The sequence below is a fragment of the Loxodonta africana genome, chromosome 22, assembly GCF_030014295.1.
Source record: "Loxodonta africana isolate mLoxAfr1 chromosome 22, mLoxAfr1.hap2, whole genome shotgun sequence".
In the NCBI taxonomy this organism is placed as follows: domain Eukaryota; kingdom Metazoa; phylum Chordata; class Mammalia; order Proboscidea; family Elephantidae; genus Loxodonta; species Loxodonta africana.
Genome location: NC_087363.1, coordinates 20,114,380 through 20,131,521, shown reverse-complemented (window position 1 = coordinate 20,131,521; position 17,142 = coordinate 20,114,380). Strand labels below are relative to the sequence as shown.

The 17,142-nt window shown below is 48.3% G+C and overlaps 1 protein-coding gene across 1 annotated transcript in view; it reads right to left on the bottom strand.

The window, feature by feature from the left end:
• The window catches only part of STIMATE (STIM activating enhancer), a 69,759-nt gene extending 53,910 nt beyond the window's left edge, over window positions 1–15,849 (bottom strand). Inside the window, exon 1 of the mRNA XM_064274392.1 lies at window positions 15,675–15,849. Within this exon, the coding sequence (XP_064130462.1) occupies window positions 15,675–15,834 (160 nt within the window). The 5' untranslated portion in view covers window positions 15,835–15,849. The remainder of the gene's footprint in view (window positions 1–15,674) is intronic.
• Between the last annotated feature and the right edge of the window lie 1,293 nt (window positions 15,850–17,142).

Here is a 17,142-nt window from a genome sequence, read left to right as displayed (position 1 = left end):
GGTTAGTGTCCAGCCAAAGGCTGGGGAAGACCCCTAAGCAGAAGTCTAGAGCTTTTCGTCTGCATAGGTCTCTCTTCTCCATATCGTGCTGTGCAAATTCCAACTGCTTTTGCCTCCTCCTAACTTTGCTTTTTGTCTTCACAATCCAGCAAGAGCACTGGGCTCTGTTTGGATTCTTCCTCACTATTCTGGGATCTGGACTTTGCCCCCAGGCAGAAATGTAGGGAAGATCATAGGGCTCAGCTCATTACACCTACTCCTCACTTATCGACTATTTCGCATTTACAGTAAATAGTAAAAAAATCTACTTAAATCACCTTAAAGCCAGGTAAGGACCCATGTGTTTTGAGTTAGAAAATGCCTCCCTCCTAAGCCCCAAGTCCTCGATCCCTCCTATTTTAGGCTGGGTTCTCTAGAGAAGCAAAACCAGTGAAGCATCTACATATACATATAGAGAGAGAGATAGCCCTGGTGGCGCAATGGTTAAGACCTGGGCTGCTAATCAAAAAGTCAGCAGTTTGAATCCACCAGCCACTTCTTGGAAACCCTATGGGGCAGTTCCATTCTGTCCTATGAGATCGCTATGAGTCAGAACAGATTCGATGGCACCTAACAACAACAACAACAACAATATAGAGATAGAGAGAGAAAGAGAAAGATACATATCAAGGAAATGGCTTGTGCAGCTGTGGAGGCTGGAAAGTCCCAAACCTGTGGGTCAGGCTGGGGGCTCCTCCTCACTCACATAGCTGCAGGGGCTGGCAAACCCAAGATCTAGACCACAGAGGCTGAAGAATCCCAAGATCTGCAGGTAAACTGCTAGCTCAAGTCCCAGGACCTGGAGGTTAGACAAACAGAAGCCAGCTGCAGGAACCAGAATGAGCCCAAAAGATAGTGAGCCTTGCCACAAAGTCCACCTATACTGGATGCAGGCCATACTCCCAAGGAAACTCCTTTTCAACTGGTTGGCTACTCACAGCATTGGGGGTCATCACATTATACCAGATCTCATCGTGGAGGTGACTGCATCCTTATACGACTGCCACACTACATCATAACTGCCAAACCACTGAGAATCACGGTCCAGCAAAGTTGACACACAACTTTAACCATCACGCCTCTCATCCCACCCCTCTCCTTAGTCCTGGATTCAAATAAAGTTAAAAGAGAAAAAGTCAGGATGTTAGTGCCTCGAGCCATTAACCTGCACGAGTGCTCCATGCCTCGCTAAATTTGCGCAGGCCACGGGCTGGTGGCGGAGCTGTGGCTTTGGGTTGCGAGTCTTCCAGAAGGCGGCAGAGGGGTGCAGACAGTTTGCACTCTGGTCACTTCACCACAGACCCCAAAATCCACCACTTGCATGCCTGGGGGCAGCAGGTGGCAGCCCCGGGTGGATGGGCATATCCGTGGAGAGCAAGAACTCCCTGTGAGTCGAGGTAGGACAGGTCCCCTCCTGGCTGCAAATCCTGACCCAATCAGCACCGCCTGTGGTTTGAAATGGCACAAGCCAACCTGCCCACCGAAAAGCCAAGAAGCTAAGAGGCTGCTGAGGACAGCTGCAGGGAGGGAGCAGCCCCAAGGGGGCCACCTCCAAAATGACTTCGGGAGCCTGAGGAGCATTTGGGGGCTGACGTTTTGCATAATATCAATTTTCCCAAAACAATCTGGTCTTTGGAACCAACCATGTCAATAAGTGAGGAGTGGGTACACCTCCTCTCTCTCAGGGGTCACTGTCCTGAGTTGCCTGCTATCCAATGTGTGAAAACAGCTGTTTATATATTTTGGCTTGTTTTCTGGTTGTTTATAACAAAAGAGAAAGTTCCACGCCAGTTACTCCTTGATGGGCAAAAGCCTCTTCATCCACTTTGGCACAGGCTCAAATGTTAAATCTATCCATGCAGGAAAGAGCACTCTGGCTTCAATGACGAGCCCTACTAGATTCCAATCTCAAAATGAAAAGCCTTTGGCTTTTTCCTGCTCCTCCTATCATGCTGAGAAAGAAGATTGCTGAGATGTTCTCAGTGCAAAACCAAGCAGATCAGGGACAGCGGGGACCCAGTGGTGTTGAAGAGCTCCATACACAGAGGACAGAGGAGGACCACAGACGTTAGAGAAGCAGTGTCACCCTGTCACATGCTGCACATGAACAGAACACGGCAGACAGGCAGTGGGGTGCGGTGGAGGGAAGCCCCAGCACTGGAATGACACCCGCCGGTTTAAATTCCAGTTTTGTCACTTAGTGGCGGCCACAACCTCAGAAGTCACTTAACCTCTCTGTGCCTCAGTTTCCCCAGGTATAAAACAGGATATTAGTAGCGACTTCAGTGGGCTAATGCGAGGTGTAAATCAGTTCACACACGTAAAGCACTCACAGGGCTTGGCACACAATAAGCGCTCTACAAATGTGACTCAGTATCGTCGCCAGATTGTTACCAGATCAAAATCCGGCCAAAGAACCATCTGTCTCTATTTATGGCTCCCATCTTCCAACCAGAGAAGGCTTTTTAAGGAAGACTGAAAATAGGTCCTATATTTACACAGTCTCAAAATATCTCCCCACAAGCTACTTATTAATTAAAAAGGGAAAATTGTTACTTCACAGTGGAGGGACGCAAGTCATTAAAGAGAACTTCACCAACACTGAGGCAAACCAACACCAGATGCCTCAGGATGTGACACATCAAGGAGGCCACCACACTACTTAAGCAGCATTTCTGCCAAAAACATGTAACCTGAATATAATCACAAGATTATATTCACCACCAGGCAAACCCAATGTGGACATTCCACAAAATCAATGGCCAGTATACTTCAAAAATGTCAAGGCTAAGAAAGAAAAAAAAAGGCTGAGGAACTGTTTCAGACTAAAGAATAAAAAGATATGGCAAAAAAAAAAAAAAAAGATATGGCAACTAGATGCAACGTGTAGCCCTGGACAAGGAAAAAATAGCTATGTATTTGGGTAACTGACGAAATTTGAATATGGACTGTGGATTAATAATATCATATTGTTATATTTTCTGAGTTTTGATAACTGCACTGTGGTTATATAAAACAGAAACGCACGGTGAAGTATTCAGTAGTTAAAGAAAAGGAAAAAGATCCCAGTCTTTCCCCAACCTCCCAAGACCTCAGTGTTCTCTTTATGGCCAGCTCCCATTAGGGAACGGATTGCTGTCTGTGAATTTGAGCACTTGGCCAGGTACCACCACTCATACCACCATGTGACAGCCAGGCCAGATCCAAGCACGGTAAGAGGCAGGACAAAAAAAGACCTAACCTATACAGTACAGGCTCTATGTTCCATCGACTTCAAAGGAAAAGAACAATAGGGCTAAGGTCATGAGGGGAAGTTTCTTGGAAGACGGGTAGGGAGTAGCTAGGTGGGGAGGAAGGAGGAAAGCATTTTGGGGTGAGGGAAGAGACAGGAGCAGGTTTGGCAGGTGTGGGGGGCTGGGAGACAACAGCCTGTGGCATTTCCCTGCATCCCAGCATCTGATAGCCTGGCTGCTCTCCTTGGCCTAGGCTGCAAGGGGATCTTGGTGGTTGCAATGTCTGCAGAACAGAAAGAACTTGGTACAGGTGGATGGGTGCAGCAGGCCCAGGAGCCTGGGTGTCCTACAAGTGCCTCAGCCCTAGGCTAAGAAGGGCCCACCCATAACACTACAGGCAGCTACAGCCAGTGGGAGTGAGGACCAAAGAGCCCCTGGGGTGGTTCAGTGGCTCAAATGCAATGGAGCCTGAGCCAGTGAACGACCTCAGACAGCGTAAGAGGCTTTTATATCCCCCTCCTCGTACCTCCCTCCCCATGCCCTCATGCCTCACATCACCACAGACCAAAATTCAGCCTGAGCAATGGCGACATTGGCCTGCCTGAGGACTCCACTACTGGGAGAACAAGATCTCACCACAAAGTGCGGATGCACCCAGAATCCTGTCCCATCCCCAGCAGTGACCCTCAAACCCAGCTCCACAGCAAGACTGCAGTGTGCTCGTTGGCTGTTTCCCAGAAGATTTTTCCTATTTAGGATGCTAGTAAATCATTTACTTAAGTACACACTGAAGAAAACCAGTACGTAACCTGCCCAGGGGACTGACAGGCTGCTTCACATTCCTGTTTACTCTGCTTTCAAGTAACAGAAGCAAATTTTTTTCTCCCCAGTAACTGATGACACTTTCACAGAGGAATCCGGGGATAAATTATAAAACCAGGGCTTCTGACAGAAAAAAACACCCTCATTTAAGTCTGCTCACACTGTGTCTGCGGGACCCCAACACACACTCTCATCGTGAGCCTCTCCCGGGCTGCCGGGTCCCAGTTCACTGAAGAGTGCAGACTGAGGGCGGAGGCAGCAGTGCAAATCTCAGACTTGCAATCTCAAGTCTGCTGCCTCTGAAACCCCAACGTCAAAACTCCAGCAAGGGAGGAACAGCACCATTTGTAACATATGCACCTCAGAAAGTTGTCCAAGTGTCTCCTCCACACTCCAATCAGCTCTCCATGCGTGGGTTTGACACATACTGGGTGGTGCAGGGAGCCTCCCTCTCTACACTCTCACTCTATTGCTCGCTGTGGCGACCTGCAATTATTTTAACCCACAACTCATTTACAACTCACTACCCAAATAGAAAACCCGCTCTAAGGCTGATGCATTTGTCAGGGTGAACCGCCAGGATGGTCACGTTGCACAGGAGCCTGGCAGAAGGAGGCAGTGTGCACTGTAGCTGTATGTCAACTGTCCTAGTAGGAGGCTGTCCTGTGCTTGCGTCACTTAAATGTGTTGCATTACTACCTCATCTCTCTACATCATTTCATATCATTAAGTGAAAATGTTGTCTAAGAAAATGGGAAAGCCTGAAGAAAGTAGATGAGCTTAAGAAGCCTAGAAGAGCCCACAGGCTACGACAAAAGCTGGAAATTATAAGCATTTTGGAGAAAGGTGAATGTATGGAAGTTACAGGGTTGGCCCTGAACGTGTTCTGGCCTACTGTGCATACAACTGTGAACGAGAAAATAAAGAACAAGCATGAGAGCGCTGGTTAAGGGAAGAGCCACAAATCCTCAATACCAAGTCTTTAAGAGAAATGTGAAAGCCAGTGTAACACTGGCCCCAGTCTTTTCTCACTTCCTCTACCATCCCCTCCCTCCAAGCCCCCCTAACCCCATGCCTCCGTCTGTCTGCCACATTATCACCACCACCATCTCTCTCAAAAGGCACTAAGAGAAGGTCACTGGGTCCCCCTTTCTCCTCCTGCAGCCAAAAGAGAGACACTATCTCCCCCTCAGGGGTAGGCCCATGAGATCTAAAAGGGACAACATGATAAAGCTCCTTTAAAAGAAAGAGTCCCGAAGAGATAATGCAAACAGAGCATGGGGTAAATACAGGCCGTAACCTGCCACCCAGTAATTCACCATCCTCTGTACATGCAAGCTGTAGAAAGGAGGCCAAGAGTGGGCATGCGAGGCTCTCTGGAACACCTCCAAGCACACTGCCTCTTTTTCTGGAATCTCCTGGCCCCAAACTCTCCCATGTGTCTCATGACCCAGCCTCCCAGAACTGACCACCCCACCCGTGACTGACTACAGGGGACTTGTGCCCTCAGCAACCCCCCCCCCCATCTGAGAGCCCCTCACACCTCCTTCACCTTCAGCATGGGCTCACACGGAATTCCCTCCAGGAGGCTTCCCCTAGCCTCCGGGCAGAACTGCTCCCTCCCTCCTCTCATGGCTCTTCACAAGTCTCTTCACAGCCCTCTTCACTGTACAGCTCCTGTGAGGGCTCCTCAAGGACAGGGACAGAGCCTCAGTGCTTTGTGAAGGCAGCGCCTAGTGCCACAGGTGGCAAATTCACATAGTTCACTGTTGTCATACTCTGGGGCCAACATACTGACCTTTTCATCCGTTCTGTTAGTGTTAATATGAGAATGTGCTGAGTAATCCACAAACTGAACAGATGAAGTGGTTCTCAAACAGGTGTAATTTCACTTCCCCCTCCAAGGGACATGTGGCAATGTCTGGAGACATTTCTGGTTATCACAACTGGGGAGGAGATGCTACTGGCATCTAGTGAGCCAAGGCCAGAGAGCCTGCTAAACATCCTACAATACCCAGGGCAGTTCCCACGACAAAGATTTACCTGGTCCAAAATAGTGCCAAGGTGAAGAAACCTTGGGTTAGACGGAAAATTTTCTAGCAGTGGAGTGATTTGAAAGAGACTCACCAATTACTTCTACGCATTCATGAGGAAAAGGATCACTCCTAAGAGTTAGTGACTGGTCCCCTTACAATGATGTAACACCAAGGAAAGAAATTCTGCAAAAATCATCAAGCAACCTGAAACCACCTAAAAACCAAACCAACCAACCCACCAAATCCGTTGCTGTTGAGTCGTTTCTGACTTATAGCGACCCTATAGTACAGAGTAGAACTGCCCTATAAGGTTTCCAAGGAGCAGCTGGTGGATTCGAGCTGCTGGCCTTTCAGTTAGCAGCCAAGCTCTTAACTACTGCACACCAGAGCTCCTGAAACCACCCAGGGCCCTGGAAATCCCTTCCTCACCAATTAGTCAAAGGACTCTTGAACTCCCTTCCCCTGTTGCTCAGGGAGGGTCTCCCTCTTGTCCCAGGCCTCAGGCCCTAAGGTAGGATTGCCATCCTTGGCACAGCTGGGGAAAAGCTTCCAAAGGCCCAGGCCAGAAAAGCAAACCTGAGATGTAACTCATACATGCATGAGTCACTATGCTTTTTTTTTATTAGCAGACATATGCTATGTTTTATTAGCAAGTCACTACAAATTTATATATATATATATTTTTTTAATTAATTTTTATTAAGCTTCAAGTGAACATTTACCATTCCAATCAGTCTGTCACATGTAGGTTTACATACATCTTACTCCCTTCTCCCACTTGCTCTCCCCCTATTGAGTCAGCCCTTTCAGTCTCTCGTTTCATGCCAATTTTGCCATCTTCCCTCTCTCTCTATCTTCCCATGCCCCCTCTAGTCAAGAGTTGCCAACACACTCTCCAGTGTCCACCTGATTTAATTAGCTCATTCTTCATCAGCATCTCTCTCCCCCGCACTGACCAGTCCTTTTCATGCCTGATGATTTGTCTTCGGGGATGGTTCCAAATTTATGTTTTTAATGCTAACAATATCCACAAAACAATCTGAAGTGTCAGATAATACTCCGGACATAAAAACAAGTATCAAGAAAAAAAAAATCAGACTTATTCAGGTAGAAAAAAATGGGGTAGAATAGCCATGGATACGGAAGTAATCAGAAGGTGCACCTGTGTACAGTGGGGGCGGGGGGGGGCGGTGGATAGAGGCAGTGGATAAGAGCTTGGTGGTCTCTGGAGTTCGAGGGATCTGGCTTGCATTTCAGCTCTGCCACCTACTAACCAGGAGACCTGTTCTAGACACTTCAACTGCTCGCTATCCTTTTTTATAAAACAAAAACAACCCCTTCCTCACGGGTTGCCTGTGAAACACACCCGTGCTTGGCAGAGCTGGCACACCAGGGACTCAGTGAGGAGTCAGCCACAGGGAAGAAGCAGGCTCGAGTGGCCAGCGCCACCACCTACCACCATGGCTGGGCCTGGGGTAAGGTAACCCCCAAGGACTGGGATGCGGGGTCTTCAGCTGTAGGTGGGCAGCACCAATCCACCCACTGCCCTCTCAAGGCCCACCTGAGGTTCTGCAGGTGAAGACTCCAGAAGCGTTATGTAAAGGATGGGGATGATTATATATACCTACCACAGCCAGGGTTTTGGTATGTGCTAATTTGGAATTCCTAATCCAAGGGCTCGGCTGTTAATCAAAAAGGTCGGCAGTTCAAATCCATCAGCTGCCCCTTGGAAACCCTATGTAACAACTACACTCTGTCATATAGAGTTGCTGTGAGTCAGAACCGACTCGACAGCACCTAACAACAACATGCCGCTTGGGTTAAAGTTTTTTTTTTTTTAAACTATTGTGCAGTCTATGAAGAGGGTTAAAGGTAGAGGTTGAGTAAACAAGACAGAAAGGGAGATGTTTAACCTAATTCAGTAAGCAAATGACTGAAGCACTTGTGAGATATTCTGCAAAGAAACTCATGAATGCAAATACTATAATGACAATGACAACATCACCCTACTACACACACACACACACACACACACACACACACACATATTTAAGGGGGCCTAACGTGTGCCTGGAAACCCTGGTGGCATAGTGGTTAAACGCTACGGCTGCTAACCAAAGGGTGAGTAGTTCAAATCCACCAGGTGCTCCTTGGAAAATCTATGGGGCAGTTCTACTCTGTCTTATAGGGTCACTATGAGTCGGAATCGACTTGACGGCACTGAGTTTGGTTTGGTTTTTGGTTAACGTGTGCCTGGAGTCCCACGGTGGTGCAGACAGTTAAGGCGCGTACCAGCTAACTGAAAGGTTGGAGGTTTGAGTCCACCCAGAGGCATATCGGAAGAAAGTCCTGGTGATCTCCTACCAAAAGATCAGACAGAGAAAACCCTATGAAGCACAGTCTGCTCGGACACACACGAGGCTGCAGTGAGTCAGGGTCAACCTGATGGCAGATGGTTTACCACGTGCCTACAAGTGCAGCGGCGGTTTTGTGGGAGAACTCTCGCTTTCCACGCGGGAAAGCCAGGTTTGACTCACGGCCAACGCACCTCACATGCAGCCGGCTTGAGTGTTGCTATGATGCTGAACAGGTTTCAGCAGAGCTTCCGGACTGACAGGCTAGGAAGAAATGCCTGGCAATCTTTTTTCCGAAAATCAGCCAATGAAACTCTACAGATCACAATGGTCTAATCCTCAACCAGCCATGGGGACGGCTCAGGACCAGGCAGCCTTTCGTTTCACTGTGCTTGGGGCTGCCATGAGTTGGGGGTGACCTGATTGCAGCTAACAAAAATAGTATGTGCCTGGCACTGTCCAGCTTCCTTACAGATATTCTATCTAATCTCCACAGCCTCCAAAAAGAGAAATTACTATTCCCATTTTACTGGGGAGGAAACTGAGAAGGCTTCAAGAAATGTGCAGGCTGTTCAAGGCCACCATGTGGCAGAAGCAGAAATGGAAGCCAGGTCCAGGGCCAGGGATCCTGCTATTTTTAACCACTTGCAAAACTCCTCCAACACGACTTCATCTTCATGCAAATAGTATACTAACTGCAAAGGATTTTAAACAGTTCATTAAAGCAACAGAGGCTTGACAGGCCCTATAGGGCAACATCCGGCAAACGAGACATTTACAAGTCTAAAAACTGCATTTCATTAAATTATTCTGGAACTCAGATGGACCCCTAGCTCAGACCACAAACTCTTGCCCTGATTTTATTCCAAATTAATGAAATTTTATAGTAAATAAGGCAGTAGATCACCATTCTAGATAAATGCTACTGGACAAATCAGCATTTAGGACACCTGAAAACTTTCTAAAAATAAAGACCCCGAACAGCCAGCATGCTGACACTGACCACACTGTTTCCCCCTTGGGCACGACACCAGCCTGGGACAGAGAAGGGTAACTTCTTCCTTCGCCCTGGCTGGCACACCAGAGGGAGGAAGGGAAGCTGACATTTACTGAGCATGTGCTGGGTGCCAGGCCCAGAGACGGGGGCTGTCACTCATGAGCTCCAGCTCCCATCAGCCCTCACTATGTTTTGTTAGCTAACAGGAGGAAGCGATCACTGGGCAAAAGGTTACTGGGGAACAGGACAGTCACACCATCTCGAGGTATCACTGCCACAGAGACCATTTATTAATCACAAAGGGGAAAATGGACCTCTACAAGGGTGAGATCTAGAGGCCCCCCAACAAGTAATTGACCTTATTATCATCACCAGTGGGACAGCCTGGGGTCACGTGCCTCTGGGTGCAATGTAGTATGAAGCACCAAGCAGCGCCTACGGAGTGCTCCAGCCACAAAAGGTTAATCTGAATCTAATTTCTCATCCAAAATGCCATCTTACAGGAAACAGGTTCAGAGAAACAACTTAAACACCACAGCAAGGGAAGTTCCAGGCGACTCTAGAGTGTGTGACATTCTACAAAACAACTGGCCAAAATGATTCAAAACTCAATGTTGTTTATACCGAGTGAAATCAGTCAGTCACTAAAAGGCAAATACCGTGTGACCTGACTTATATGAAGTAGGCAAATGTATAGGGACCAAATTTTATTAGTGGTTACCAGGGGTGGGAGAGAGGGGGTAACAGGCAGTCTGTGCTCAGGGGGCTCTGAGCGTCTGTTAACGGTGGTGGAATAATGTGGAAATGGGTAACGGGGAGAGCTGCAAAACAGGACGAACAGATTCAATCTCACTGAATTGTACAAGTAAAAAATGCTCAATTGGTGAAATATAGATATATATTTGCCACAATAAAGCAATAAAAAAAGTTCAACCTTGTTACCTTAGACGTAATAAAAACAAAAAGCTGTATGTTTTCACCATAAAACAAAACAAAAAAAATCCTCAATGTCTACTCTTTAAACCTTGAACAGAAACGAGCCCAACGCCACCTTTTGGCTAAATAACAGATTGGCTCACAAAATAAAGCATATCACCGTGAGCCCTGTGCTCCTTTAAAAAATCACCGATATGAGGCCAAACGGTCAACGATTACTTCCAAACAAAGATAAGAATGTAAGAGGGCAGGGAAACTGGATGAATGGAAACAGAACGGCCAGAATGGAAATACTGAGAACGTTCACAAATTATGAAAAATGTACCCAACGTCACTGAACAATTTGTGTAGGAATTGTTGAATGCCAACCTAAACCGCTGTGTAAACCTTCACTGAAAACACAATAATATATTATTAAACAGACAAACAAAAACCTCAATGTCATTAAAAAAAAAAAGTATGTCTGTATGTGTAGGGAAAGATTCTTTTTGTTGTTGTTGTGAAGAGTTTCCTTATTTTATTTATTTATTTAAATTAATTTTTACTATGCTTTAAATGAAAGTTTACAAATCAGGTCAGTCTCTCATACAAAAATTTACATACACCTTGCAATACACTCCTAATTGCTCTCCCTCTAATGAGATAGCACAGTCCTCCCCTCTACTCTCTTTCCTTGTGTCTATTCGGGCATCTTCTGGCCGCCTCTGTCCTCTCACCCCCCCCTCCAGACAGGAGATGCCAACATAGTCTCGTGTCTACTTGATCCAAGAGTCTCGTTCTTCACCAGTATCATTTTCCATCCCATATTCCAGTTAGGGGGAGATTCTTGAAGATCAAAAAAAAAAAAAAAAAATTTTTTTTTTTTTTTAAATGCAATCTGTGCACTTTGAAAGGATCTCAGTTTTTTAAATATCCAGCTGTAAAAGACTTGTGACATTTGGGGAAATGGGAATATGGATTGGAAAGGAGATGGAATCATATGGAATTACTATTACTTTTCTTAGGTGTGATAACGGAGCTGTGGTTAGGCAGGAGACTGTCTTTATTCTCAGAAGCACCTGAAGTGTTTGGGGGTAAAGTGGGATGATGGCTGCAACTTTCCTTTAAATGGCTCGGCAAAAATTTTAAAAGTGTAACTCGATAAAGGAAATGTCACAAAATATGAATAATTACTGAATCTAGATGGAGGGTAGACAGGTGTTCATTATATTATTTTTAATCTTTTTTATACTTTGACATTTTTCAAGACAAAACCTGGGATAAGACAGGGAGAGCGGATCCTAAGAAAGGGTGACCCAACATAAGCATCTGTGCACACACACAGGGAGCCAGTTTACTAGGGGACAGAACACCAGCAACTCTTATTTGAAATCAAGATTTCAAAGCTGAGTGGACTGGTCTGTGGTTTTACTTTGGGCCTCAGGAAAAAAGCTATCACTTCTCAATGCCAGCAGTGTTTTCCTAAAACACAGACACCTTCTCCCAGCTGGCTGGTCCTCATATCCGTAACATGAAAACTGGCAGGCAGGCTTGTCCAAGCTCTCAAAATGCTTGTGTGTTAAGGACTAATTGTCCCAGCATTTCAGCTCAGAACCCTGACTGCGCACAGTGAAGGAGGCTTGAGTTTCCTTTGCGTGCACACATCCAGAGAGTAAACACCTGCAAATGCCAACATACACACTGGCCGTAAGTGGCCTCTAGCTGACAGCTGGGCACCGGCTCACAGCTGGGGGACTGCCCTGCACTGGAACAGCCTGCTGAGCTCCAGGGCTGCTCGGCTCCATCCTGCCGCAATTCTAGTCTGACTGACTCCACGGAGTCACAGGCTATGGAAAAAGCCACCAAAACAGGCGAAACCACTTGGCAGACAGATCATGACAAAGCCCACCTATCTAAAGAGTTTCTTTCTACTCAGACACCCAATGGCTTCTAGTGACATTCCAGAAAACCCAGCATGGGAAGCACCTTTAGAGACGTGCTTCTGAGTTTGTTCAGCTTTCCCCATATACAGAGGGTCCTTAGCTAGGGCCCTTGGAAACCTGTGGACTCAACAAAGCGGACTGACGTTGGGACACGCCCACAAAAAGCCGGCCTGTAAACCCCACACGCTGAGGCAAGAAGTCTATCACAGCGCTAGGATGAGAAATTGAGAAATGATTTTGAGAATCAAACTCCTGCCCAGGTAATGAACCTATATGAGAAGTCGTCCTCCTGGGCACAAACCCCAGGTAAAAAACACAGCAACTCGGTAAGTGGAGAAAAGGTGATTTTCTGGGAGAATTCACCCATATTAGGGATATAAGGTGAGGAGAATGACCTTAGTCTGTCTGGCCCAGAAATGGGTCCATCCTATAGAACAGAACTGGTCCAAAAGGAAAAACGAACGGTACCTGACATCAGAACTGGGGAAGTGTCAGAGGAGAAAGGCACTGAGCCTACCACCCAGGGGGACAGAAGCACTGACAGGGAAAGATGGTGACCTCAGAGAGGATAGGGACTGTTGGCGTAAACTGCTCAGGAGAGACTGGCTGACATTTAAAATACGCTTGAAGAAAATGATGGAATTGTTGAAGATCAGAGTGGTCCCTTCTTAACAAACCAAAACCTCCCTCCAGGGCTGCAAGGTGGACACTCTTGTCAAGGTACCCTGGTATGCTCAACTGTAAGATTCCCCTCCCGGCAGCTTCTCAGAGCGAGGGAGCAGAGTCTATGGCTGTGATGGCTAACATCTGGGACAAAGCCAAACAGTTCACAGATGTACTTCCTTGAGACCACCTTCACCTCCACCTCTTTTTCTTATCCTCGGGGGGAGGGAGGGGAACGACTCATGTGTTACAGCATAGAACTGTTCCATAGGGTTTTGTTGCCTTAAGTCTTTATGGAAACTGATCCCCAGGCCTTTCTTCCACAAGCTGCCAGGTGAGTTTGAATTGCCAACCTTTAGGTTAGCAGATGAGTGCAAACTGTTCACACCACCCAGAGACCCTTTCCCAAGCAAAGTCGATCCCAAAATGTAAAGCAGCTCCCTAAAGACTTTCTCTTTCTCCCAGCAGTTCAAAAGAGAGAAGCCCTGCAGTTCTCTTTCAACAAACACAAGCAGTTTTAAAAGGTAAGAAAGGTACTTCCCTCACCGAAATCAGGTTCCAGTCAGAATGAGTCTTCTTGCCCACCTCCCCTGAGTCCTGTCCTCTGGCCTGCTGTCAGCTTCTAAGTGGGGGAATGAGGCTCTATTCTCATCTCCATTTCTGTGTCCAGGGCAGACCAGCTCTAGTCTTCCCATAACTCCTACCCCACATCATTTCCAGGACCTACTGCCCATTTCCACAAGCTCCTCCCATGTGAGGCCAACTCTTACAATGAGCGAGAGTTCACCTTCCAGTCCAGTCTTAGCCTACAGAAAGTTCTAACCATAAGTGAAATGACTATGTAAGTGCACACACGACGGCATTAAATAAAGAGATAAGTACATCCCCGAAGACTTGCAGAACCACGAACACATTCAACCCGGCACACTTCTCAGCTGCAAGCAGCTCTGCCCTGTTGTAATCACGTTTCCCTTTCTGTATCCCAAGTGTCAAACTCTAGGGAATAAGTCAGGCAATCGGCATCAGGCAAATCCATGAAAACAGCCAGAGCCGGGCTAAGAAATGTCAGGATAGGGAACAAAATAAAAATGAAACCTGCAGTCCCTTTAGAGAGAAAGGAAGGCCAGCTGGAGGCGAGAGAGGTGGGAGGGCAGCAATGACCCACTCACGATGTCTTGGACGTACACACACACAGTCCATGCACCCAAGCCTGCAGCTGATTTTGGCTAAGTCATCACAAATTTTTACTGTGGGAACAAACGAGTGTTTGTTCAGCAGGAAAAAACAGCAAAGTAGGGACTAAAAAGGAAAAAAAAAAGTGACAAATATGCATAGTCGGGGCACTTGTTGTAAGACTTATCAAGGCCAGGCAACTACAAGAAAGTATTGTCCAAGATCAGAGGCTCTTCAAGACTATCTAACACCTTGGAGAATCAGTCTACAGAAACCCCATGTTATAAGCATGCAAAGCTGCCAACTCCAGCAACCGGACCCTACAAGACGTATGCACACAGCTGCAGGAGCTGCAGGATCCCTCCCCGGTACCGAGCAGTATACTCTCTGCAGGGTCTCTCCACTTTGCCCAAGTGAGCACAACTGATACCTTTGGACAGATAGTTCTAACCCTTCCTTCCCCCAAAATACAATCACAAGGGTACTTGCGGGCCTACAAGAAACCAAAGCTTCTTGTTACTAATAATGGGAAGGATCTGCACTAAGAAAACACAGCCCTCTACCCGATGGCACACATGACAAGGTGGAACTTCTAGTTTTTCAGAAGGGCTACCTAGGGCTTCCTTCTCCACCACCAAACTCCCAAGGAAGGGCCCTGGTGCCTGAGACTTCCCCAGGCCTTCTGAGCCTCCCTTTCCATTGAGCCACCAGTTCGCCTGAGTCTCGTGGAAAATAAACTTGAAATATAAATTTTAAAAAACTGGGCTGGGAAAGCAAACAGCCTGGGGAGGCTCTCAGGAAACCGAATTAGGAAATCGTGGGACAGAGATGGGACAGGTGGGCCTGTGCGGGGAGGGGGAGGCGGTATGGAGAAGAATGCAGTTTGGGCGGCTCCGGTCCCGACCAAAAGAGAAAATAAGGCTAAGGGAGAAGGTCCACCCCGACAAAGCGGAGCTGGGAAAGGCAACGCACGGACCTACCAATCCTGGTACCGGAGGGATGGATGCAAGGTGGCCGGATTTAAATGGTAACGGGAAGCGGTAAATTCTTCAGGAGTCAAAGAGCTGAAAAGAGCTCAGCATCGGACTGGGGATTTAGGGACGCGGGCTCAACGAAGGAGGAGCAAGCTAAGAAGACGCCCGAGAGGGCGCAGAGAGGGGGACGCTACCCACGGGGACAGTGGCCCCAGGCTGGGAATTCACGGTGACAAGGTGGGAGGAGGGCGAGTTTTAGGCGGGCACCTCAGAAGAGAGGTGTGTGAGGGTGTGTGGGGGCCGGGGTCACCCGTGGCTAGCGGCCGCTGCCATAAGGCCAGGAGCTCAGGGCTCCGGGGCTAGTCTGGGAATGCCCAGCCTGGGGTTACGGGGCAAGAAGGCACCTCCGCCGAAAGACCCGGGTCCCCAGGCCTGAAGTCTCCAGGCTGGAGGGTGCCCGAGGCCGGGCTGGGCCCGTGGCTGGTCGCGCTGGGCCCTCAGGAGGGGCGGGGGTCCCGGACTCACGCATCAACGTGCTGAAGGCCACGACGCCGAGCAGCCCCTGCAGGAAGATGCCGAAACTGTGCATGAGCGCGCCGCTCTCGCAGCGGCCCGCCCCGGACGCGACCGTGGAAGGCGGCCCGCCCGGCAGCCCGCGGCTCGCGTTCCCGGCGAGGCCCTGCATGGCGGGCCCGGCCGGAGGGGCGCGGGGCGCCGCAGCCCGGCCGCCCGGCCGCCCGCCCTCGCCGCTTGCCCGGGCCGCGCCGCGGAGCCCGGAGCCCGGAGCCCGAGCCGGTACCTCCGCCCGGCCGCCGACTCGGCGCCGCGCGTAACCCGACGTCTGAGATCGCGGTGCCTGATTGGCTCAGCCCAGCGCGGGGCGGGCCTCTGCGCCCCAAGGGGTGGGGCTCCGGTCCGCACGAGGGGGCGGGGTCGTGGGTGCCGGCCCACAGGTAGAACAGACTAGGTGAGCGGGACTGCGCAGGTGGCAGGCCGTGCGGGCTGGACAACGCAGATCTGCCGGTCGGGAGAGCAGGAGCAGGGACGGCGTGTGGCTAAATTCTTCCATCCCAGGTAAATTCCTCATTCTTTGGAGAGTTTTTTAAAAACACTCGTGGACCCTACCCTCAGAGAGTCCTACTCGGTAATTGTGGCGTGAGCCCTGATGATCTGCGTTTTTAATAAGCAGCCTGGGTCAGTCTGAAGCAGGCAGTTGAGGAAAATAATCCAAGACTGCACACAGGGGTCTTCCTCCTAACGCGGACCTTTAACGTCCTAACATTTTGTTCCCTCTTAGTCCCAACATCTTGAGCCAAGATTCGTTAATCAAGGCCCGAAGTAGAATTTTCCCCTATAAACTTAAACGGTCACTCCAATAACTCACTAAAAATATACACGTTTTTTTAAAAAAAGAAAAAGAAATACACGTTTTATACTGAAAACATGATATTCACATATCCCCACCGTGTTCACTGAGGGAGTACAATTGCAGGCATTTTGAATGTGATCCGTAAAAGAAAAGACAAATGGTCGATATTTACCAGCGTCTCCAACATTCTCTGCATACACGTTTATTCCCATCTAACCCCTTCTCCAACTCCTCGGAACTGGCTTCTACTAGAGCCCCTAGTTCCTACTCTCCATCTTCTCTGCAGACACCTTGTTGGCGCTCCAGAGCCCTTGACCTTCCTGTTGGGTCCACCTAGCGTCGGTGTACACATGGTATTATTATTCCACTAGACAGACTGGGCTGCATTTGCTATAAGATAAATACCATCTCTAGGGAAAATTTTCCCTAAGAAATTCCAATTACATGAAAGAGGGTTAAACACTAACCACAAACGTTCTTGGTTTAACAGGAATATTAACCTGATTGCACACAACACAGAAATGCTGTCGGCTCCCTAAAGTAGCCGGTTTTCCGGCCACTCTCTTAGAATGCACTTTCCCTCTCTGTGCCTTGACGTTGCATTCTGGCTGCATGCAATGGTCT